The sequence below is a fragment of the Vanellus vanellus genome (assembly GCF_965231255.1).
Source record: "Vanellus vanellus genome assembly, chromosome: 5".
Lineage (NCBI taxonomy): Eukaryota > Metazoa > Chordata > Aves > Charadriiformes > Charadriidae > Vanellus > Vanellus vanellus.
Genome location: NC_138910.1, coordinates 8,440,097 through 8,463,656, shown reverse-complemented (window position 1 = coordinate 8,463,656; position 23,560 = coordinate 8,440,097). Strand labels below are relative to the sequence as shown.

At 39.2% G+C, this 23,560-nt stretch overlaps 1 protein-coding gene across 1 annotated transcript in view; it reads left to right on the top strand.

Moving 5' to 3' along the window:
• MGAT5 (alpha-1,6-mannosylglycoprotein 6-beta-N-acetylglucosaminyltransferase) overlaps positions 1-23,560 on the top strand; it is a gene marked incomplete at its 3' end in the record, with an annotated part of 82,934 nt that overhangs the window by 25,128 nt on the left and 34,246 nt on the right. Inside the window, exons 5-9 of the mRNA XM_082483288.1 lie at positions 10,778-10,849; positions 12,255-12,416; positions 14,123-14,292; positions 15,155-15,289; positions 21,548-21,681. Of these exons, the coding sequence (XP_082339414.1) occupies positions 10,778-10,849; positions 12,255-12,416; positions 14,123-14,292; positions 15,155-15,289; positions 21,548-21,681 (673 nt within the window). The remainder of the gene's footprint in view (positions 1-10,777; positions 10,850-12,254; positions 12,417-14,122; positions 14,293-15,154; positions 15,290-21,547; positions 21,682-23,560) is intronic.

Sequence of the window (23,560 nt, the reverse complement as noted above, 5' to 3'; positions counted from 1 at the left end):
TCAGTTTGAAAAGCCAGAATATGCATCAAATTGTCTATATATCTACTTTTGCTTTTAAAATCATCTCTGCAGTCTAATGTGACAAGTGCCTGTGCTCTTTCATACTCTTTTGGGATCTACTTTTTTCTTTCAAAGCAGTTCAGTTAAGGTATTATGTTATGCTCATCTAGAGCTTTTTGTAATACAATTTTAACTTGTAAACAAAGGAGCATGAAATACTACATTTTGGTGTGTAATATGGGTCAGAACCAGAGAGATGCAAAGTAACTCTCCCACAGTTTATGCAAAGGTTTAGAAACAAAGCTTGGAATAAAACCCTGTGCCCTTGTTGTGTTTCAGCCACATATGTTTGCAAAATAGAAGCAGCGTAGTCAAAATCAAGGCTGTCCCAGGTCTTCTCTTCTGAAGAGCCTGCACAAGTGCAAGTATTAGCAGTTCTGCCTCCTCTGGGTTGCTTTGGATGCCATTCCTGCAGGGACATGGGAAGAGCTAGCTGAACAGCTCTTCTCCACTTCTCTTCTTGCGTCTTGGCTGCTTGAGCAGAATGGGCGGCAGAAGGAAAGCAAGAAGCAATCCAGCACATCCAGGTTTCTGGTTTTTATTGAAAGACGTCCCCTGTACAGACTTGCGGATAAAGCTGCAAGGATTTTTGCAGTCCTATCCTGCTGTTTTGCTGCAGGCACTGGATCGCTCCTGGTGGATGATACGCAGCTGTGCAGTCCTCATAACACTAACTGTGCTGGAGCCTTTAAAAACTGGAGGAGACACAAATGGCCTGAATAGCAAAACCAGACTTATATCCTCTTGAATTAAAGAGCATGACAGGTGTTAGAAGTAGCAAAAATTGAAAAGCGAGTTAAGCTAACTCCAACCTTTCTGGATAGTTGGGACTTGTTTCCTTTTAACCGTGATACAAAGTTGCACATTGAGAAGAGTTACTTCTTTTTAAACTTAGCATTTAGTTATGAAAAAGTCAGTTGTTTAACTCTGTAACGTCACTGGCACAGTTACAATTTTCACGGATGGCATTGCCTCTGGGGAAGAATGTGAAAAAAATCATTTCTAGACAGTACAAAAATATATTTCACTGCAAAATGTCAGTTTGCAGCTGAAGAATGAAGCTTTTAAAAATATCTTCTGGCAAATTAATTTTTCACAGTTTCCCAGCTTAACAAAAAAAAAAAAAAAAAAAAAAAAACACAAAAAAAAAAAAAAAACAACACCCCAACAGTGGAGGGGTCTTATTGCTCTTTTTCTTTATCTAGATATGTGCTTTCTCTGAGAGGACTGCCAGCCACACAGGAGTGGGACTGCTGCTGTGCCAGCTGGTCAGCCAGTAGCTATGATGCAAGTTACCACCACCCCCCAGAGGTCATTACATTGACACTTACCTGCTGGAGCTGGGCAGATCTCATTAAAATCCCAGGTTTGGGCTCTCCAGCTGGCCTTTTCAGGTGCAAGCATAATTTTTGGTACCCATCTTGGAAGTGGACCCAATGCTTCAAAACTATCACAGAATGGTTTAGGTTGGAAGGGATCATTGAGTTCCAACCCCCCTGCCCTGGGCAGGGACATCTCCCACCAGCCCAGGTCGCTCCAAGCCCCATCCAGCCTGGCCTTGAACACCGCCAGGGATGGGAGAGCCACAGCTTCCCTGGGCAATTTGTTTCAGTGCCTCACCACCCTCAGAGTGAAAAACTTTTTCCTGATATCTAATCTAAATCTGCCTTCTTCCAGTTTGAAGCAATTACCCCTCATCCTGTGGATGAGTCAAAAGACTAAAACTGTTTCAAACACCATTCTTGGAGGCTTCTGTAGCTTTTGCGCATGTGCTACTATACCACTAGAGAGAATTCTTGTTTTCAGTCTTTCAGACTTGACGGAAACAAAATGCATGGTTTGGTCGCAGGAATATTTTTCTTTATGCTTTTACTTTTGCTTTGAGGGATAAAGCAGAAAAACACAAACTAAAGGTGATTTTGGATGTGGGTTTGTTTCCAGAATGCAAGCTGTCGTCTGAGGCACATTTTAGTGATAACGCCTGGGAATCATAATTATACGGCTTCCTCAAATCCTTGTGGTTTTGCTAGTTTACTGCAATTTGCTCATGTCTGTGTGGAAGTCCCCTTTCCACAACTTCTGCTGCGTGTGTAAGCTAATTTCTGACATTGAGACAAGTTAATGATTTGCATTTCTTCAGTGTCATGTAGTGTCAAACCAGCTTCTTTGAATTCTACACAATGACTCAGAAAATTGACAAAAATAGTATTGTTGTCTGAAACGTAAAGCAGCAAAACCTTGAACTTGTTTAGTCATCTTACATGCGTCCCTGAGAAATTGAAATGTTGATGATAGTCAGCACTTTGTCCCCAAATCATCCATTAGTGTATTGGCCTGGATTTGGGCGATTTGGGCTCAGTTATCTTTTCTACTTCTGCCATTTTAAACTGGGATTAGTCTGTTTCTGTCTTGTTGGAAAAGCCGTAGATGCTGGTGTAAGAGAGGAATCAAATTTAGTGCATATTACCAAAGTTTGGTAAGAGACTGTTTGTTGATTGATGCTTATGTATAAAATTTCATATTGCAGTATTAGTTAGGGACTGTGGGTGCCTAACACCTAATGTTTGAGATTTGCCTTTGGAAACAACCGAATCTAAAATTACCTGTACGCTCCACCATCTCACTAAACTGGCAGGCAGTCATCTTGCACACTGTAGATTTTGTAGCATCTTCAAAATGACTACTTATCACTGAGGAAATGCTAAACAAAATATAGATATTACAGCTTCTGGAGGAGTTCAGGAAGTCACCTTCCCAGTGGGAGCAGTTCTTTCGCATCAAATTCTCAAATGGATTTTCTAAGTGAATATTGCAAGTTTTCTTCTCTGCCTGCCTTCATACTGACTAATAAATTTAAAGATGTGCCTTCTTTCACCAGATATACAGCAGTGCTTGATTTTTTTTATTTATTTATTTTATTTTTTATTTCTCACTCTGGGACTGACATGAGATACCTAACGACAGCACTTCAGCATGGATAGAAGTACACTGAGCAATAATGCTCTTCACCTGATGTGCAAAGAAGGTTGCTTTGGTTTCCCTGTAGATAGGCTACACCTGCCCTTCAGAAGAGTCCAAAATGAAGATTATCCCAGGTGTTTAGAGACAGTACTCCAGCTTCTGCTTTATTAAACTCCCGCTATGACTTTTTAGAAGCGTAAAGGACTTCCTGAAATTTTGGATGTGGAGAGTTGCCGGCAGAGTATATTTTCATTCAGTTTGGAGGGTGTTCAGACTACTTCAGTACTGCAGATGTCTGTCAGGTTCTTCTAACTGCGGTTGAAGTACTTGCTCTGTAATAGAGTGCTGCAATCTTCACTTCCCTGCAGTTACACTGTGTTTCTGAGGAAGAGTTACTGGAACAGATACCCGCAAAGCTTCTATAAAACATACTCTTCTAATTTCTTAGGTTTGTTTGGGGGGTCTTTTTTTCGTGTTAACTCACTTACCAGTAAGCTACGTAAAGCTAAAGTCACTGTGAGAGGGGACTGTCTATGATAAGGGACTAGAGAAATTCTTCAGTTCAGTTTAAGCAAAATCCAGGCATTCACACCCCAAAGCAGTTCGGAACACTGACTTTTCACTAATATCTGGAATCAAGTAGCACTTAAAGTTTTAACTTCTAAACTACCATGCAACCCAACCTTGTGGAGCTAACTACATATACTCTAGACAGTGCTGTCTACTGCGATTCAAAAATAAGTAGGGAACACTTGCCTTCTCAGGTGGACCTAGTTTCTTGGGCCTGACCAAAGGCTACCTAATACATTTGATCAGCGTTGAATTCAACACTAGGTACAGGAAGCGCAGCTGGCCTTATTCAAAAACAGGACGGTACAAAGATAAATATAGTGTGCTCTGAATAATAGCTTAGTGTTCATATCGCTCATCCAAAAAACGGTCAGTCTTCAAATCTGCAGTTGCTGCTTTCCAACAATCTTCTTTAACTGCTAATCCGTAGTCTGATATCACATCCTTCCTCTTAAATCATGTGCCTGACAGTGTAATGGTTGCTATGGGGAGAATAAGCTACAGAAATAACCGATGCTAACCCAGCGAGAGGAAGGTTGTCCTGAAAAGGGAGGAGTCCTAGTTCCTTCTTCAGAGACAACGTCTGTGTTTTGTCTTAAATGATCAAATGAAACACATAAACAAGTTGAAGAACAGGATCTGAACGAACACCGCTGCCCTCCTTCCCTTTGCTGGAACTTAGGGCTTGTTGCATGTGGATAATCTGTTCCTAAACAAATTCAAAGCTGAAGTACTTGTATGTTTCTGATAGCAATTTCATCTAGACCCACTTTAGTGGTGTCATAACCCTTTCTGTCATTGCCAATGCTTGGAACAATACCAGATTTGTAACTCCATACTGCAGCCTTAGCACCTGCTGTATCGTCTTCCTGTTTATAATCATATACGTACACATCTATAGACACCTTTTTATGTATACACACACTTTTTTCCCGTTGTACGTGTTATTTGATCACAAATATTCCTGTCCCAGGACAAGTTATGTTTTTATGCCGTTGCATTTTCTGCAAACGTTTCTGTTACGAGTTACCAACCAAAGCAGGATTTTCAGCTCCTGCCGCCCTGGTCACCCTGTTCTGTATTAGGAGCTTCCAGAAAATGTGTCTCAAAACAAAGTCGCTAATTCTTCTCCTCACGTTCCCTGCCCTATCTCTGTCTCATCCCTGGTAGTTTCAATGAAAGCTGATAGGCATTCTTTACGCAATTTGGGAGCAAGAGGAGAAAAGGAAGTTCCAGGAGCCAGGTGTTTTTGCAGAGCTTGCATCACTGTTCATGCTTATTTGTCACACGAGACAAAGGAGGTTGAAGGCCTCCGCTCAAGTCAATCGGAGCAGTTTTAGACATTCCTTACCTTGCTTTCTCCCACATCTATGGTTGGAGGTTAGTACTCACTGAAATAAAACCTGACTTGTACTTACCTTACATCAATAAGTCTGAGAAAAATGGGTTAAGTTTTCACTGCTATTTGCTTGGGAAAAGAGCGTTTCATGAGCACCCTCCTGCATTTTTCAGTAACGATAGCACCCGCTCTTATTTTCTGAGAAGTTCCCATGGCAGTGGTTAATAGTCTGAATCTGAGAAGAACAGCTGCAGGACTTCTTCAGAAATGATGAGTACAACTAGAGTTGCTGTTGTGGGCCATGTTTGTGTCATGCAAGGCAACCAAGAAAACTACTTAACCACTTAGGTTTCATATTTAGTTATAGGCATCCTTGTGGTGTTCTGTATGAGAAACCCTGAAGTGATTAGCTAAAGTGGCAATACTTAGTTCTTTAAAAAACAAACAAAAAAACCCACCCACCCACTTTAGGTCATCTGAAGCTCTCGCAAAACTGTAGGTCCTGCCAAGAGCTGCAATCAGAAGTAGTTCCCAGGCTTAAAGGTGAGAGGTGGCATGTTCTGGTCAGGAAGTGCATAAGTGCTCAGTTGAACTTGAATCCTGGGACGCTGGGCAAGAGAGGAAGGCCAAGTCATGAAAGAGCGAAGGAGAGAGCAAAAAGTGATTGTCTTGAAAAAGGCCAACAGTGTGGTTATTTAAATCAATTGCAACAGAAGTAGTATGTGTTCTGCACTACTGTGTATCATTACATGGAGCTGTATAGAGAGAAACACCAAGTTCACTTTGCTACATATCTGGGTTAGTGCAAACTGTTGCTTTTAATTCTGACATAAATTCTTGAGTACTATTTCTTTAAAGGATTTTTAAGCAGTCTTTACTGAGGCTTTGTACTGCTCTAGACCTTAATTTTACATAGTGCAATGCAAAAACACAGTTAACTGGAAGCTCTTTACTTGAAATACATATAACAATGCAGTTGCTGGGGTTTTTGAGGAAAGCAGTAAGAAGACTTAGCAGCCTGCTTGATATCTTGTGTAAGTAACATTGACTCAGCAGGCTTTTAAATTCCGTAGAAGAACTCAATGCTATTATTTCCTTTTCCAATAGTTCTATGAAGGATGTTTCTCAAGTCTTTGATACCTTGTGTAGTTGCATAAGTTGAAACCCCTCTCCCTTTCACCAAAGCGTGTATAGACTGCTGATCATCTCTTACTCAAACTGGACAGGGAAGCAAGAACCGGAGGTGGGGAGAAATATCTGTTCCCTCTGAAAACCTTGTTTTTGTTGGAAGTATGATGTTTCTTGAGTACTAGTCACCTCTAAATACAGATGTTATGGCTTATGTAGACTTCTCTGCTGTAAGTTTTCACTTCTGCTTGCTTTGCTCTGTATCTACCTGATAATATGATCTACTATGATCTAAAAGTGTCTTCTGGTGCTTGAGCTTCAGTGTTGAGTGTTTACGTGTTCTGCCCTCTGCCATCACACTAGTCATATTCTGATTTTCCTCTCAATTTCTTTGGGAACCATGACTTATTAGTTCCAGTTGATTCTTTAATTATCTGCAAAATTATTTCATGTTCTGAACAACAGAATTTGTATTAGTATTTTGGCTGCTTTTGCTATCATATTGTTTCCATCATAGGGGTATGTGTAACCCTGATATTTTTTGCCCAGGTGTACCTGAAATTCACTATTAAAGTAATCATAGAATCATAGAATCATAGGGTTGGAAGGGACCTCTGGAGATCATCTAGTCCAACCCCCCTGCCAGAGCAGGGACACCTTAGAGCAGGTTGCACAGGAACGCGTCCAGGCAGGTTTTGAATGTCTCCAGAGATGGACACTCCACCACCTCCCTGGGCAGCCTGTTCCAGTGCTCTACCACCCCCAAGGTAAAGAAGTTCCTCCTCATGTTTAGGTGGAACTTCCTATACTCAAGTTTGTGCCCGTTACCTCTTGTCCTGTCACTGGTCACCACCGAAAAGAGCCTGGCCCTATCTTCCTGGCACCCACCCTTTAAGTATTTATAATCATGGATCAGGTCCCCCCTCAACCTATCCAGGTCTCTCTGTATGGCAGCACAGCCTTCTGGTGTGTCAGCCACCCCTCCCAGCTCTGTATCATCAGCAAACTTGCTGAGGGTGCACTCTCTCCCCTCATCCAAGTCATTGATGAATATATTGAACGGGACTGGACCCGGTACTGACCCCTGGGGAACACCACTCATCACTGACCTCCAACTAGACTCTGCGCCCGTAACCACAACCCTCTGAGCTGTCTTGCAACCAGTTTTCTATCCACCTTACTGTCCATTCATCTAACCCACTCTTCCTAAGCTTCCCTATGAGGATGCTGTGGGAAAGCGTGTCAAACGCCTTGCCGAAGTCAAGGTAGACCACATCTACCGACCGCTCTTCCCTCATCTATCCATCCAGTCACACCGTCATAGAAGGCTATCAGATTAGTCAGGCATGATTTCCCCTTGGTGAATCCATGCTGAGTACTTCTGATAGCCTTCTCTTCCTCCACATGCCTTGAGATGATACCCAGAACAAGCTGTTCCATCATCTTTCCAGGGATGGAGGTGAGGCTGACCGGCCTGTAGTTCCCTGGGTCCTCCTTCTTGCCCTTTTTGAAGACCGGAGTGACATTGGCTTTCCTCCAGTCCTCAGGCACTTGACCTGTTCTCCAGGACCTTTCAAAGATGGTGGAGAGTGGCCCAGCAATGACCTCTGCCAGCTCCCTCAGCACTCTGGGGTGCATCCCATCAGGGCCCATGGACTTGTGAATATCTAATTGACCTAACTGGTCCCTCACTTGATCCTCCTCAACCCAGGGGAAGTCTTCCTCTTTCCCCGTTACTTTCTCCAAGGTCTGGGACTCCTGAGGGCTCGGCCGGGTAGTAAAGATGAACGCAAAGAAGGCATTCAATAACTCCGCCTTCTCCGTCACCATGGCTCCTGTCTCATTCAACAGTGGGCCCACAGCATCTCTGGTCATCCTTTTGCCTCCAATATACCTGAAGAAGCCCTTCCTGTTGAGCTTGACATCCCTTGCCAGGTTTAGTTCCAAGGCGGCCTTGGCTTTCCTTGTTTCATCCCTGCACACTCTGGCAGCATTCTTGTAATCTTCCCAAGGGGTTAGGCCATTCTTCCACTGCGTGTAAACTTCCTTCTTCAACTTGAGCTTCTTCAGAAGCTCCCTGCTCAACCAGGCAGGCCTCCTGCGTCCCTTGGCCGCTTTCTTGCTCTTCGGGATGCACCGATCCTGAGCTTGGAGGAAGCGGTCTTTGAATACCAACCAGCTTTCTTGAGCCCCTTTGCCTTCCAGAGCTCTAGTCCACGGGATCTCCCCAAGCAGTTTCTTGAAGAGATCAGTTAGCCCTCCTGAAGTCTAAGGTTGCGATTTTGCTTCTTGTTGTTTTGTGTGTAGTGCCCATGATCCTGAACTCTATCTTTTCATGATCGCTACAGCCTAGGGTGCCCCCAGCCTTAATGTCCTCCACCAGTCCCTCTGTGTTGGTTAATACTCGGTCCAGGAGTGCTCCTCTCCTTGTTGGCTCCTGCACCACCTGTGTTAAAAAGTTATCGTCAATACACTGGAGGAGCCTCCTGGACTGTGCGTGACAGGCCGTGTGGTCTACCCAGCAGATATCTGGGTGATTGAAGTCCCCCATAAGAACCAAGGCCTGAGATTGGGAGGCTATCTTTAGCTGTTTGTAGAAAGCCTCGTTCTAATCCAATCTAATCCTAGATTGGCTGGTTTATCAGCTGCTTTCCCTTGTGTCAATACATTAAATTAAGAAGGTTTTTAATGTTTTCCCCTTCCCATGGTATGTCAGACTCGTTTTCCTCATCTTTGCTTTCTTGGTGCTCTTGTTAATTATTATCCCCCCATCTAACAGCTCTTCGTGAGCCATTGGCTCATAAAAATGAGCAGGATTCCTTCCTTTTTCTTTAAGAGAATGTCTATGCGTTCTTCCCAGTGTATTTATCAGTCCTGAAAATAACAAAATAACTGGCAAATTCTGAAGATTATGCATTTAAAAACCCTCTGGTGAGTTAAGTTGGTCCTTCCAATGAAAAGAGGAATTGACTGACTATCAATAGGAAAAATGAGTGCTGCGCGCTCTGCGTACACTGACATTAATTTGAGCCTATTCCCTAAGTGTTTATTTGATATTAGAATTACTGTAATTTAATTTAGACTACAAGGACTATTTCTAAAAGCAGAACAGAACTGTGTTTTTCAGTCAGTAAGACATGCAGCTAACTGTCCTTGGCAGCTCTGAAAAATCTGCAATTCCTTTAGGATGCCTGATGGTGCAATGTGAGATACGTAAAGCCAGAAAAGGGGCACATACAGTAGTCCTTGAAATGTCATATCTTAATTTAGAACAGTTTTAACACTAGGAATAATTCAAAATTATTTGTATTATTAAAAAAAAAAAAAGATTGGGACTGCGGATGTTTTGTAATATGGAACTTGCAACTCTCTTCTACCAGTGATTCCACACCTTACGTTAGTAAAAGTTCGGATTGTTAATTGCTACAATTTCTAGTATGTTTCCAGAGTTGGAGACCACTGTTTTCAAACCAGATGTTTTCAAATGAGGTTGATAAAGTCACTGCTTTCAAATGTTGTATTAAATATGTTGAGCAGATTAAGTCATAGCATTCAAATTAATGCTTTTATATAATTTGTCTGAGGAACCTAAGCTTGATACATTTCTTCTCTTTAATGAGGTTATGATGTCTATTAATTTATTTTCCTGTGATTGGTCTTTTAGGCAATCATTTGGTATGATCTTAAGCTTTTAATCTCTAATGCTTCAGGCTTACTGCGGCATGATTAAGCTAAAATTGTGTTTTGACAGGTCTGTGACTGGAGAAAACATAAGAGCAACTTTGACTTCTAATTCTCTGGGAGTTGGGAACTTAATCGGTAGTGATGGGGTATCTCAACTGGCCTATAAACTGTTGCATTTCTCCCTTTTCACATTACAGTTATGTTTCTGTTTACATGGGTTTGCCTCCAACGGTGAGATTCCTTCTTCCCCAAAGCAAATGGTCTAATTTCTTAAGGCACATGAATAATAAAGATTCTACAGGACAAGCAAGATCCCTTGGGAGAGCACAGGAGCTTTCAGTGACTTGCATCCATTTGCTGTTTCTTCCCTCACTACTAGCTGTTGTACTCTTCTCCCCTCCCCCCCCCATAGACAATGGTAGAAGTATTGCATTTGCACTGATTATGTTTCTCTAAGAATTACAGCTACTAATACTTGTGGATATTATTAGTTATGTTATAATGATGGTAGCTATACTCTTCAAATAGGGTGGTTTGGGTTTTTGTTCCTCCAGCTTTTTGTCTAGATTGCTACAAGGTGGAGCTTTGATCCTTGGATTTTTATCAGGCTTTGCCTTTTTATAAAGATATTCTAGGAAGATGGGAAATGTTCCAAAATAAGTATTTTTTTAAGATCTAGAAGCATAAAAAACTGTGCTTTTTGAAAACATTTAGGAACTGCTCAGAGAAACAGTATTTAGAGCATTTAACAGTTGACCTCTGTCTTGAAAGGGCTTTATCTTCTGTATTCATTATCATGAATGAATATCTAAATGCCACTTTTGGTTGCAGATTTGCAATGTTAAAATACTATTGAATTGCAAAAAGTCATCTTAAGCTTTTCTTGCAAAAAGAAGTTTTACCTTGCAGTGACCTACTAATCAGCTGATGCCTTATTTAAACCATGGAAAGATTTAATATAAAGGCAGTGAGAAACTTTGGTAAACCAGTTGAAATTAGAATAGAATGATTTATCTTCATGTGGTTGTTTTACAGGTTGAAAATTGGTGTCCTCGTTTACCTTGGAGAGCAAAAAATCCTAATGAAGAAACTGATCAAAAAACAATGGTAAGAACAACATTAAAACGTGAGAAATAATTCAGTAATTGTGATTCATGCAGAAGATCCTGGGATCCTGTGCCACATAAATGCTAATAAGTCTAGAATTTACCATTCTTATTCCCCAGCTCCTCAAAACTGAAGGGAAACATCCTTGAAAAAAAAAAAAAAAAATGTATGTATGTAACTCATCATGTATTTTCTCCAGTCATTGTATCACACCGCGGTCTTCACGGAATCACAGAATTTTCAGAGTTGGAAGGGACCTCTAGAGATCATCTAGCCCAACTCCCCTGCCAAAGCAGGATTGCCTAGAGCACATCACTCAGGACTGCATCCAGGCGGGTCTTGAAAATCTCCAGAGAAGGGCACTCCGCCACCTCCCTGGGCAGCCTGTGCCAGTGCTCTGCCACCTTCACCGTAAAGAAGTTTTTCCATGTATTTGAACAGAACTTCCTGTGTTCTACCTTGTGCCCATTGCCCCTTGTCCTGTCACTGGGAACCATTGAAAAGAATGGTCTTGGTGGTAGATTTCCATGAAAAACATTTTTGTGTTTAAATTTATAAAATATTGTACCCAGATACTGAGAAAAATTACAAATCCATAGACTGTTCACCAGTATTAAGTGACCATACATTAAACTGTCCATTTTTATTGTCCCATAAATCTGGGCCTTATATATAAAAACGCATTAATGGAACGCATTATATACACTTCAGTTTTGTAGTAACATTTTGATTACTGCTGATTTTTTTTCCCTTTAAAAACTCTACAGCATGCAGAGTTGTTTCTAAACTCTTACGGCCTAATTATGTAGCACTTAGGTATTTTAAGATAATTGCTGAGCTGTGTATGAACATTGCTTACATAATTTAGATATAGGCGCTCTCATTTTGTAAACCCAATTGTTCTTAGATCAGTCTAGCTTCAAAATGACTATTCCCTTTAAAATTTATACTCTAGTAATGTTTCTTCCTTCATGGTATAATAGGAAACTTCCTTGTATTTGGAAGATTCATGATATACATGAATTTCTGCATACTGTTCTGATTTTATATTATGTTTTGGACATACTTGAACCTCATTTTGAAGCACGTGAACAAAACCAAATCTTATATTGCAGTAATAAATACATTGTGAAACATTGCAAATGTATTCTGGGGCTACCAAATACTACTAATAAAAATAACAGTAATTGATGTGGCTTAGATACGTCTGTTTAAAGTTATCTTAAATATTTGAACTAAAATCTCGACTTGACTTAAGCATTAGAAGTGTATCTTTTTCTTTTTTTTCTTTTTTAATGTGGAATGTAAAGCACGGAGTTCACATTTGAGAAGTTTTTTTTTACTTCTGGAAAGTACACTATTTGAAGAATAATGTTTTGGGTGTTTTTTAATGCTTTAATTGAAGGCTGAAATTCGTATCAACTTTGATAATCTCTACAAAATGATGTCAAGACATGAGGAATTCAGGTGGATGATGTTACGCATCAGACGAATGGCCGATACCTGGATTGAAGCAATCAAATCACTTGCAGAGAAACAAAATTTGGAGAAGAGAAAACGAAAAAAGGTAAATGAAAACATTTTTAATTCCTTCCACTTGCAGTCATATAGGCTCTTTTAAGCTTCCCTTTCCAGAAGTAACTTCAGAGTGGAAATATCAAATATGTCTGAAAGATTTGTGTTTATACTTGTGCCTCTTTTCAAGAAGTATTTTGCTGTTTGAAAGTACTGCTACAATGGGTATTTGCTTTATAAATAGTTTTACGTGCTTTCCATGAGTCAATCTTTTGGGTAGGTTTTCTAACCTCTTTAATTTTGGTTAAAATAGAGACTATGTAGAAATTTCCGAAGGGAGAATCTGTGAATTTACTGCAAGCTAATGACACTGGAGTGTTTTACATAGTTGTAGAAAACAACAACTTTACATCTTTGTCTGAAATTGAGACTTTAAATGGTGTATTTCTGTTTTGGACTTGAGTAGACTTAAAGTTGACCACAACTTTGGATTGGATTAGTTTGGACCTCCTGTAATGAAGGTCCAATTTAGAGAGCGTGAGATTCTTGAAGTGAAAAGTTCTGTTTCATTTGACTTGATTTTAGCTTTTTTTTCCAATTACCTCAACTGATTAAGATACAGCCAAAAGCTGTAAACACAACAATGGGTTTCCCTTCCTGCCTTGTTCTTACTGGAGCCAGTCCTGAGTGAGAGCAGGCCATGCAGAGTCATGGTTGTAACCCTCTCTTAAGCCTGGCTGGATGCGGCTCAGCTCTTCGCTTCAGATTCTTGGTCCTTACCGGAGGTGTAGGCTCCGTATTGTGGCTCTGATGTCTGTCAGCTACTACAGTCCTTGAGCAGGCTCACCCTCTGTCAGGGAGCAACCCTTCTCTTTCAAGCAGCCCTCCAGCCTGTGTTATTAAAGAAATACAACAACTGAGAATACATAAACTCAAGAACAAACAGAAGCGGTACTGCCCTGCACAGGCAGTTTTGATGGGACGCTCTAGTGCTTAGTCTTTGCTTTTAAAAATCCTTTGAGGTTGCTCTGTAAAACGTGTGATGATTTCATTTTAATATGTCCAGTTCTGTTCTGGGAGCTGCAAGAGATTAGAACAAAATGTTTTTTTGAATGTTGCTACTTTATAAAGAGCAAGGGAAAATGTTTGGGAGTTTTTATACTTGACACTGTACGTACCCACACTCATATAACAGTCCAGGTATGCAGCAAAGTGTTGAAGCACTCAATTTCTGTGCTTCGTTAGAAAGGCAAGCGCAGATTTCAAGGAACTACAAAGAAAACTCTCCCTGGTGGCAATGGACAGTAGAGGTTCGGAAAGCATCCTGTTACTCTTAAGCAGTCTTTCCAAGTTGTTAATGGCTTGTTCACAACAGCATACCCTTCTTTAACTATACTGTCTTACATAAGCAAGTGTATCCTACTTGAGATTATAGGTGGTTATTCCGTCAAAATAACTTAATGTGAACCACAACTTTCTGTGCAGAATTACAGGATATTGTTTGAATAACACTGATTTGGGGGGTTTGTTTAATTACTGATCTGGTGACAGATAATTGTGCAAAACAATGCAGTAACATTCTTATAATTACTGTTCTAGAGATCCAATAGAAATCAAGTTATTAGGGTGGGAGTATTGGATTTTTTGGTTGATTTTTTTTTGCCCATAGCTGGAACTTGATAGAAAGAAAAAATGCTGTGAGGTATAATAGTTGCATGTTTAATGTCGATAACTGTAACATATGACTTTCCTTTCCAGATTCTTGTTCATCTGGGGCTTTTGACAAAAGAATCTGGATTCAAGATTGCAGAAAATGCGTTTAGCGGTGGCCCACTTGGTGAATTAGTCCAGTGGAGTGATTTAATTACATCTCTCTACTTACTGGGCCATGACATCAGGATTTCAGCTTCGCTGGCAGAGCTCAAGGAGTAAGGAGATTACTTTCACTTTTGAAACTGGAATACAAAAAAAAAATGAATCGTAAACTCTTGAAGCTTCTATTAACAGTATATAATTTCTTGAAGTGTAAAATGAAAGTGATAATTCACTAAACAGATGATAAGATTATTTTCATGAGCTAAGTATATGTGCTCTGAAAAGGATAATGTGTTTTCATTGTATCTTCAGGCTCCTGAGACTTCATAAATGAATGCTGTAAAATTCAAACTAAGCAGCTTATTCTTTAACATTCCAGGTGCTTTAACCAGCTGCAATAGGAAATGTTACAGACCAGCCTAGTTCTATGTCCTCTTCTTCAGTTTCTGCTATTCTTCACTCAGTATCTCATTTTAAAATGAAGGTTTAAATCCTTTAAACACATTACTTTTGATGTAGTTAATTGCTTATGTTAGGTGAAATTGCTCCCTCACTCACCTTTGTCTTGCTTTGCCATAATAGTTCAGCATTAGGCATAAAACATCTGTTTTAAGCTTGAGCACGTACGCTTTTCCTGTAGCTTTCAGGTTTTTATAACAAACTTGACAGCATCATTTTATAGAGAGCTCTTATATGATAAAGCTGTCAATAGAAGTCAGAAATTATTTCAAATCATTTCAAAGCACACTATTTTTAAATATTCCGACCATATTACTTTTGTTGTTTAAACTAGATGAGGTTTTTTAATAAAAGCTGAACATCTTTAGCATTTGAATGTTGTTACGTGCTTCCTGATTTGGAAAAGATAAGAGTAATGCTTTTTTGGGAAGGGGAATTATTGGTATAAATAGTATTACGGCATCTATTTAAGGTATTTGGAAAGTAATACTTTTCCATATTCCTTTCTTTGTTTAGGATTATGAAGAAGGTTGTAGGTAACAGATCTGGCTGCCCTACTCAAGGGGATAAAGTTGTAGAACTCATTTACATTGATATTGTGGGACTCACTCAGTTTAAGAAAACCCTTGGACCATCATGGGTCCATTACCAGTAAGTATAACACTTATTTGACAACTGCTTTGTTAAAGAGCTTTTGTTGACCAACATATGTCAAAATACTGAGGTGAGTGCATCCACATGAATTTGAATTTATTTAAAACTAAAAATGTGGTTCTGTGTTGTCTTTCACTCTTAGGAGTAAAGGGGCTATTACCCGTTTGTTGCATACCTTCTTTATCCTCCCCAGCAAGTTTGGGATTCTTGGATTCAAGCATTTTTAATTTTAACGAATTATATTATCTTGTTGAGTCATCATCTTTGCCTTTCTTTCCCTCCCTTCTTTACATTTCCTGCTATCCCCACACTTTGTTCTGTAAATTAGTAGATGAGCTGAGACACTATTGGATTTTGTTGTTTAGCTGGAATACCAAAGGCATGTTTTGCTTGTCAGTGTTTGTAGCTGTGCTGGATTGATGATTGTGGACATTTTTCTGTTTGCATTGTATTACCCAACAACCACAATGCAAATTTTTCTGTTCCATCCCTTAAGACCCTGAGTAGAGAGTTGTCTTCAGGGGTAGGTCGAAAGAATAAATCTGGTAACTGTAGTAGTTGTTGCTTCTGTAATCTATAAACATCTTTCCATTAGAAATGGAAGATGGCAGTCACAAGAAATAATTTTGTCCAGCCTTCTTAGTGTCTGCAGTTTTGGAACCACGTTTCTTTTTGTCAATAAACTTCAATCAGCAAGCCTCCCATGTGTTGTATGAATACATATTGGCACGAAATAAAACCAAACCTAAATTAATAATGTTGGTTTTTCTATACCTAATCAAATTAGCTGTGTTTCATGATCCGTAGAGTCCAGTAAATCCTACTTGAAGGAAGGTATTGAAAGGTGTTCACTGCAGGCAGAAAAAATCGTTTTCTCTCTACCTCGGGATTTTCTAGACATTGGATCTTTTCAGCGTAATTTTAAATGAGTAGTGTGATCAATGTTGCAGATTAGATTACTCTTAATCTCTTTTTTGAAGTTGAGGAGTAAATGGATATTCTGGGGTTTAGGAGCCTGCTAATAAAGATAATCCCATTTTCCACTGAGCTACAGTTGGTTGTCTGCCTGGCAGATGTAATTGTTGCTAGGCGATCACATACAGTATTGTGGTCAGGATATAAAAGTGTACTTAAAAATTTAAAATGTTTCTTCCTTTTTGCTTTCAATTTCCTATTTGGTATATTCTGTAACGAAGATATGGAAATACACCATGACATTGAGATTATTAGATTAGCTCTTCGATTTTTCTTGCTTATTTCATGAATCATTAAATCATAAGTTGCCAATCTGTTTTTCATTGATTCATAATTTGTCATAATAACTGACTTTTTTTCTGGTTTAGGAGAGTAGAATTAAATTTAACTCTAAATAAATACCTTAGGGTAGTATAGAAGTTTTTGTTAGGCCTTTGAAGAAGAAAAAAATTACTTAATTCCTCTCTTCTACGACATCTACATCCCATCATGGGATGGAGGGGGACGTCATCTAGTCCATGCCCTTGCTGAAAAGTAGACTGGATGTATTTGTACTTCTTGAGAGATTTTTTGCCTAATCTTTTACTGAGGACTCCAAAAGATGCCGCAGCAATTTGTTTATATTGGTAAGGTTTTCTCTACAGTGTTTTTCTTCCCCTGATTTCTTGCAAACTGCCCGTTACTGTTTATTCTATTGTGGTTCTGGGGAATAAATTACTTCCTTCTGCTCTTTGCCAGCCTCTAGAACATCTTATATACTGATTTTCCTTCAGTTTGCTTTTCTTCAAAATAAATTTAGAGTTTTGAATCATTCCTCATAATTCAGGATTTATAGACCTTTCATCAAGCTTGTTGCATTTGTTGGGAATCTCTCTAATAACTTGATACTGTTCGTCAAGTTTAGTGTACAGAATGGGGTCCAGAGTCTAGCAGAGACTATCAGAATTGATTAGAGCAGAAGAATTCATTCATAGCTTCATGTAAGCTATCTTCTTTTGAGGATCCTCTTGCAATCTTTTTTTTTTTTTTCCTCTCAGCATCATGAGTTACCTCTTAAATTTTGTCGTCAAAACATTTTTAAGTTAAAATTTTAAGACCATAATTATGTCTTTGTTTAATTCGTTCCAGTAAAATAAACCTTATCACAAATAAAGCCGCCTTATAGCCCTTGTTCTTTACAAATTTCACTTTCTCACTCAGTTTTATTTATTGTCAGTAGGAATAATTCTTTGTCTTGAAAGAAGTGTTTTTCTTTATGCCATATAGTTTTTCAGCAGACGTGCTGGTCAGCTCAGTCTGGTTTATGCAGAGCAGCCTCAAATACGAGTGAAAACTTGTATATTCACTTCCCATTGGAATAGAGTGGTAGAATACACCAATGCCTTCAGAACAGTCTTTTGGTAAGAGTGCTGTTTATAATCTTTGTGAGTGAACTTGACCCGTGAGGAAATTTTTGGTAATTGCAAATGAGGTTTCTAGAACTGCTAGCTGAAAAGAATGGCCCTGCTGCTCTGAGGGGTGAGTATTTCTGAACAACTGAAATACTATTTTGGACGTCTGAGATCTGCAGCACCGATGGCTCTTGGTGATACCTGCTTTGTCTGGGGTATAATTGGTGCTGTAAATAGCATGAGTACAGGGAAATGGATGCCATTTTTGAGTGCACCTTATTCTCAAGCAGCAGAATGCCTGAACAGGCTGTATTTTTCAGTTCTGAAGTTTGGATATTTGAATGCAATTTATGTGCAATGAGGCAACATAAAAATTAGTAGCTTAATATAGTTCGAGGAGTGAAGCTCATTGCCTTTCTTAGCACCCGCATCCTCCGTACAGCACATAAGAATCTGGTGTTTTTTTTCTTTTTTCTACAGTCTCTCTAGCAATGACTCATTCCCATATGCCAGAAATCCAACTGGCTTTATTCTTGAAATAAATTAACATGACAGCTATCCTGAAAAATGAGCAACATTCCTGCTTCTTACATGTTCTCTAGAATACATCTGTTTTAGGAGGGTTATTTTCTGACTAAATTTTTACATTTTAAATGCAAGTACTGAGTGGCCTGAAAGTTAATGTCTGCGTCTGCAGGGATTTCTATAGGCAGATACGAATTGTTCATGATCTGGGCTGGCTGGACATAAGCCAAAACAGTCTGGAGTCTCTGTGTCTGTGCTGGCACGTTGCTGTGCCTGAGCTCAATGCACCTTCAAAGCTTCCAAAGCAGAGTTGGTTGGGTTTTGACCACCTTGCTCCCAGGAAGATGTCTGCAGCCACTGGCATATACGTACCCTTTTTTTAACAGTTTATGCTGGCATAGGCACTGGTCGTTGACAGTGATGGGTGCTGCTGGACGGCATTGCTGGTGTAGATAAAGATGAGGTATAAATAACTAGACTAAAATTATAACCTCAGGTGGGAAAAAGATATGCATAAATGTGTGTAAGTACTTCCACTGGGACAGCCCGGTTAAGATTGATGTTATGCCCAATATTTAAGGAAAAACAGTCACTTTAAAAATGATCATAATCTTGGGTTACTTCTTTCTAAACTGGTATAAGCCCCAAAATTGTCACTTCTAATATCTTAGTAAAAGACTTTAATATCGATGTTTCTGTAAGCAGTTTGCTATCCACCAATCCTCTTTTTAATTAGTCATTGAATAGACTAATCAGTCTGACACCAATTCCAGGCATGCCGTAATTCTCTGCGGCTGTCTACTAAAGCTAGGTGACACTTTAGGAAGGAGGGGAAACGGAGTGAAAAACTAAAGTTAAAATCACACTAAATTAACATTTTTATTTAAAATGTATCCCTGCTTTAAAAAAAATACTGTTTTACCGTTTTCAAAATGAATCATTTTGCTTTAGAAATGCTAAAACATTATGTGTAAAATCAAAATGTTGTTTGAAAATAGTTCAATTGAAAGAGATTTAAACCACGAAGTGAAACAAGTGGAGAATGTAGTACTTGGTCAGACAACTGAGGCGCTCCTACATATGTTAAAATATCGGTTCAGTATAAATGGCATGATTTATATTCATTCCTAAACTTTAAATCTTTACTAGTTTTTTTCTGCTGCACTTCAGGAATTAGGTTCACCACTTGAACCTTTGATCTCTCATACCATTTCTGCACACACTTGCACTTTCTGCTGTGGTATTTTTTCTCTATTCCGACTTACTTTATGCCTGAATCCTATAAATATTTTTTGTTTTCCCTGCTTCCTGGTGTAGCTTAGTTTCCGTTGCATCACGTTTCCTGTCCTGCTGCTTCAGAGCTGCTGTGTGTATTGGACAGAGTTACACATATCCCTCTGAACAGTTAGTGCTACATACCTTACATCTGAATACAGGAAAGAGAGGAAGCAGAGCACTTGGAGATGAGCGCTTGCGATGTAGTGCTCCTTACACGTATAATTTGACAAACTCCAGTAATGTTGCTGTTTTTCGGTAGCTTTCACCCATTTTTCATTCCCCTGTACTCAAGTACCTGCCCAAAAGCTGTATATTTGATAAGGATTTTGTTTTAAGGCCTGCCAAGAAATAAGAGGGCTTTTATTACTGAATGATTCATCAGTGCAGAAGTTGTTTTGGTCCTGCTGGAGTATTTTGTATGATGCAGAGATAATTGCCACTGTTGTAAAATATTTTCATTGAGAACAGTTGACATAAAACAGTGCACAGAAACTGATCTGTCAGCTTTGTTGTTTGGTGAATCATAATGTGTTGTATATTTTGACTTTCTTTTTGCTTGAAAGATCTCTGTGAAGATTAAAATAAAAGTAAATTTGCTCTATTTGTACTTTCAAGTACAAAGGTGGCATTGCATATAAGAGTTTAAAAGTTGCTGTTTTTTTTTTCTATTTCCCAATTTAATGGGTACTTTAGAGAAAGGAGCAACATATAAGAAATATGTAAATGTATTTTTGGGACTAAATTCTTCCATCTTTTAAAGCTGAAAAATGGTTGGAGCAAAGTTCTTTCACCTTTTGGGGGCTAAATGTTTCACATTTTAAAGCCAAGATCCTGGTAGTTTACTGCACAGGATTTATATGGCCTCGGAGCACAGGAAATGTTGAAGACTGGGAAATATAGCCCTTTTTAATAGTAACCGTCGCCTTCTCTGCCACCTGTGAGGTTGTGTCTCTTCCTTAGCATGTACAAGCCCAGTGACTAGTGATAAGAGTTCGTCTGTATAACATAGTGATACATGATGTAGGAACACATCCTATATAAGCCTTTTCTAAAAATTTTGTTTGTGGAGGGCTGAAGAATGGTAGGGTCAGCTGCTTTGGAGCCACACAATCCAGTTCATTTGCAGTGGAGCCAATGGTCGGTATGACAGCCATAAAGTTCCTGTCCAAGCCATACCAAAGGTTTGGCAGGCTGCATTTTGGAAACATAACTTCTAGAATCTGTACAGTAGAATGTGTGCCGCCTTCTTCATACTGAGACTTTTTCTGGTTCCCATGTACTATGGGCCCTTTTTTGAAAGGAGCTGTAAATAAGGTAAACTTTTTTCCAGGGAATTAATAGGAGTTTAAATAGAGGACTGAGTGTGATTCTTTCATCCCAGACCCTTTGTAATCCAAAGCCAAGGTTTCTCTCTGTTGTAGACTGGTTATTGCAGACATCTGACTTTTTATATTGCTTCTTCAAAAGTCTGTGACAAAATGTTTCATAAACAAATAAACGGTCTGTCTGACTGCAAGCGTTCAGCAAATTAAACTGGCTTCAGTGCTTCTCCAGTAGGTCTAATTGATGCAAAAGTCAGAACCTGGAGACTAAATACAATTGTCTAAAGACTAAGTACTATTCTGCTCTGATCTTCTTGGCGTGTTGCCCTTGGCTGTTGCATTTGATTTTGTGGTAATGGGTGAGAACGTTAGAAAATAGAGGAAGAATCTTCTTGTCTTCTGCTTGAATTCTGCTTGAGAGCCCCAGGAATGTAGGTGACCACAGTAGCATTCCCAGAAGCTCTACTTGGATGTTAAAGCATAACTTCATTCTGTAAGAACAAAGAAACCCAAAATAAGCTCTGGGGTTGCTATGTGAATGTCTGATATGTCCTTGGATTTGCTGATCATAATGTCTTTGTGAATGTAATATGAACAGAAATGTTTGAAATTAAAATGTACCTTCAGTTTATAAATCATTCACAGTTGCAAACAAAACCAAAACACATCTACTTAAATATCATAATATGTGTATATATACACACACACTTCTATATACATATGCATGTGTACCAGCAGTACGTTTTTTTTATGTTTTCTTTTAGGTGTATGCTAAGAGTTCTGGATTCCTTTGGTACTGAACCAGAGTTTAACCATGCCCATTATGCCCAGTCTAAAGGCCACAAGACACCCTGGGGAAAGTGGAACCTTAATCCACAGCAGTTTTACACAATGTTCCGTAAGTATTCCTGTGTTTATAAATAAGTTGGGGCTTTAAAAAGGAATGCTATCGTTGAGAAGAATTTTGTATTATGAAAGATAAGTTCATGGATTAATAAAATGCAGCTGCTAAATGGGCAGAATCGAGTGTCAATAAGTGTCTGTAGGCTATGCAAAAGCTCTATTGTGCTTCGATCCAGTAGCTGGAAAATAGCAGTATCAGCTTAATATAAATAATGGTAGGGAACTTTGTTCTCAGGGTACCTGTGGAAACTGGTGATTGGCTTTTCCTTCAAGTGTCAGTGAGTTTGCTTTTGCTAGTTTTGCATTCTCAAATCCTGCTGTGGAGCGATAAGTTTTTAAGGAACTTGCTAGATTGCAGTATTATAAACTGCCTCTTCCGTTTCATCAGGTTAAACTGAAGTTTGTAACTACGTTAACTATGTTGTCGTGTTTCTGTTTGGGTTGTTTTTTTTCCACTCAACAGCTGGGCAGCGCAATTCCTTTGCTATTTCTTTGCGTTCAAGATTAATGAACTAGTGCTCCGCAAAAATAATTGTCTTCGCTTTTTGGTGGATTTCTCAAATTTTCTACCTACCTTGTTTTCATGTTGTGAGCATCCATGCTGAGGTGAAGTAATTCACATTTATTTGCCAGCAGTGCACAAAGCTGTTGAAAAACAAGTAGTAGATCTTCGAAGCATCATTAAATATATTAAAAAAAACCAAAACTAAAAAAGAAACAGAACACACACAAAAAAATAAATTCCATATAAATCGGGTGAGATTAAATGATTAATATGACCTGCTGTAGCCTTAGTCTTTGACTTTATGCCACTAGGTTCTAGAATCAATGGATCTTTCTCTTGTGTGTTGTAGTAGTGGTTCAAGTTTGTTATCTCTGAAAGGTGCAGCAGGATTGACTCCTGCCGGCTAGCTTGAGGGTAGGTGAGGCTTAGGAAAGAGGAAAATGCATGCTGTTGCGTGCAGCACCTTCTCCGTCCAAGCCTGCAAAGAAACACTTGGTAGTGACCAGCCTGACCAAAAGTTTGGTGGTGGTCCCTGTCTGAGACTAAGGCCAGAGCATGCACTGTTCTCTCTCATCAGACTTCATAGTCAGGTCTTTCAAAATTTTCTGCGTTTCATAGCAGAGTTATACGTGCTGCTGTCTGGTTGACATGCTTTTGATTTCAGTTGCCCTGTAAAATTCTTGAGAGGGGCCTATTTTGTCTGTCAACATCTGCTGTGCAAGTTTTTCCAGACAAATATAAGTGAAGGTTGTTCAAAAGATTAAAAGACTGCATTCACAGTTGTTTCCAAGCAAGTAACAAAACATGTGGTGGGGAAATGTGACTTGGAAGTGGTTGCAGAGTTTGTCTGAACATGAGTAAGCAGAGTTTGTTCCGTATCCATGATTTGCTAATATTTATTCATTTATGTCCTGAATGGATTTGCTAATATTTATTCGTTTATGTCCTAAATGGAAAAGGATCTGAAAGCTGAATTCTGCTGTATTTAAGTAGTCCAGCTGTCGGGAAATTTATGTGTAAGGTCCTGTTCAAGATAGCACCACGGGTGATGATGCACTTGAGGAAAATAGTTGCATGAATACTTGTGGTAGAGCTGTGTGCTGTGTGTATACTCCTCAATCCCACTTCATGAAGTGCGGAAGAAAGTAAATCCTCTCCCTAGAGAAGGTCTCTGTCATGGCAGTATAGATTACTGTTAGTCTCTTGTTTGGAGCAAATCACTTCATAATGAATTTTCAGAACAGTATGACTATATTGGAATTTCAATAAATAACCGTTTCCAGTCTTTACTACTGGAAATGACTGCAGGTTTTCCTTTGCAGGAAAAGTGGTAAATAGATTGCAAGCAAACTCATTCTGAAGCACGAGT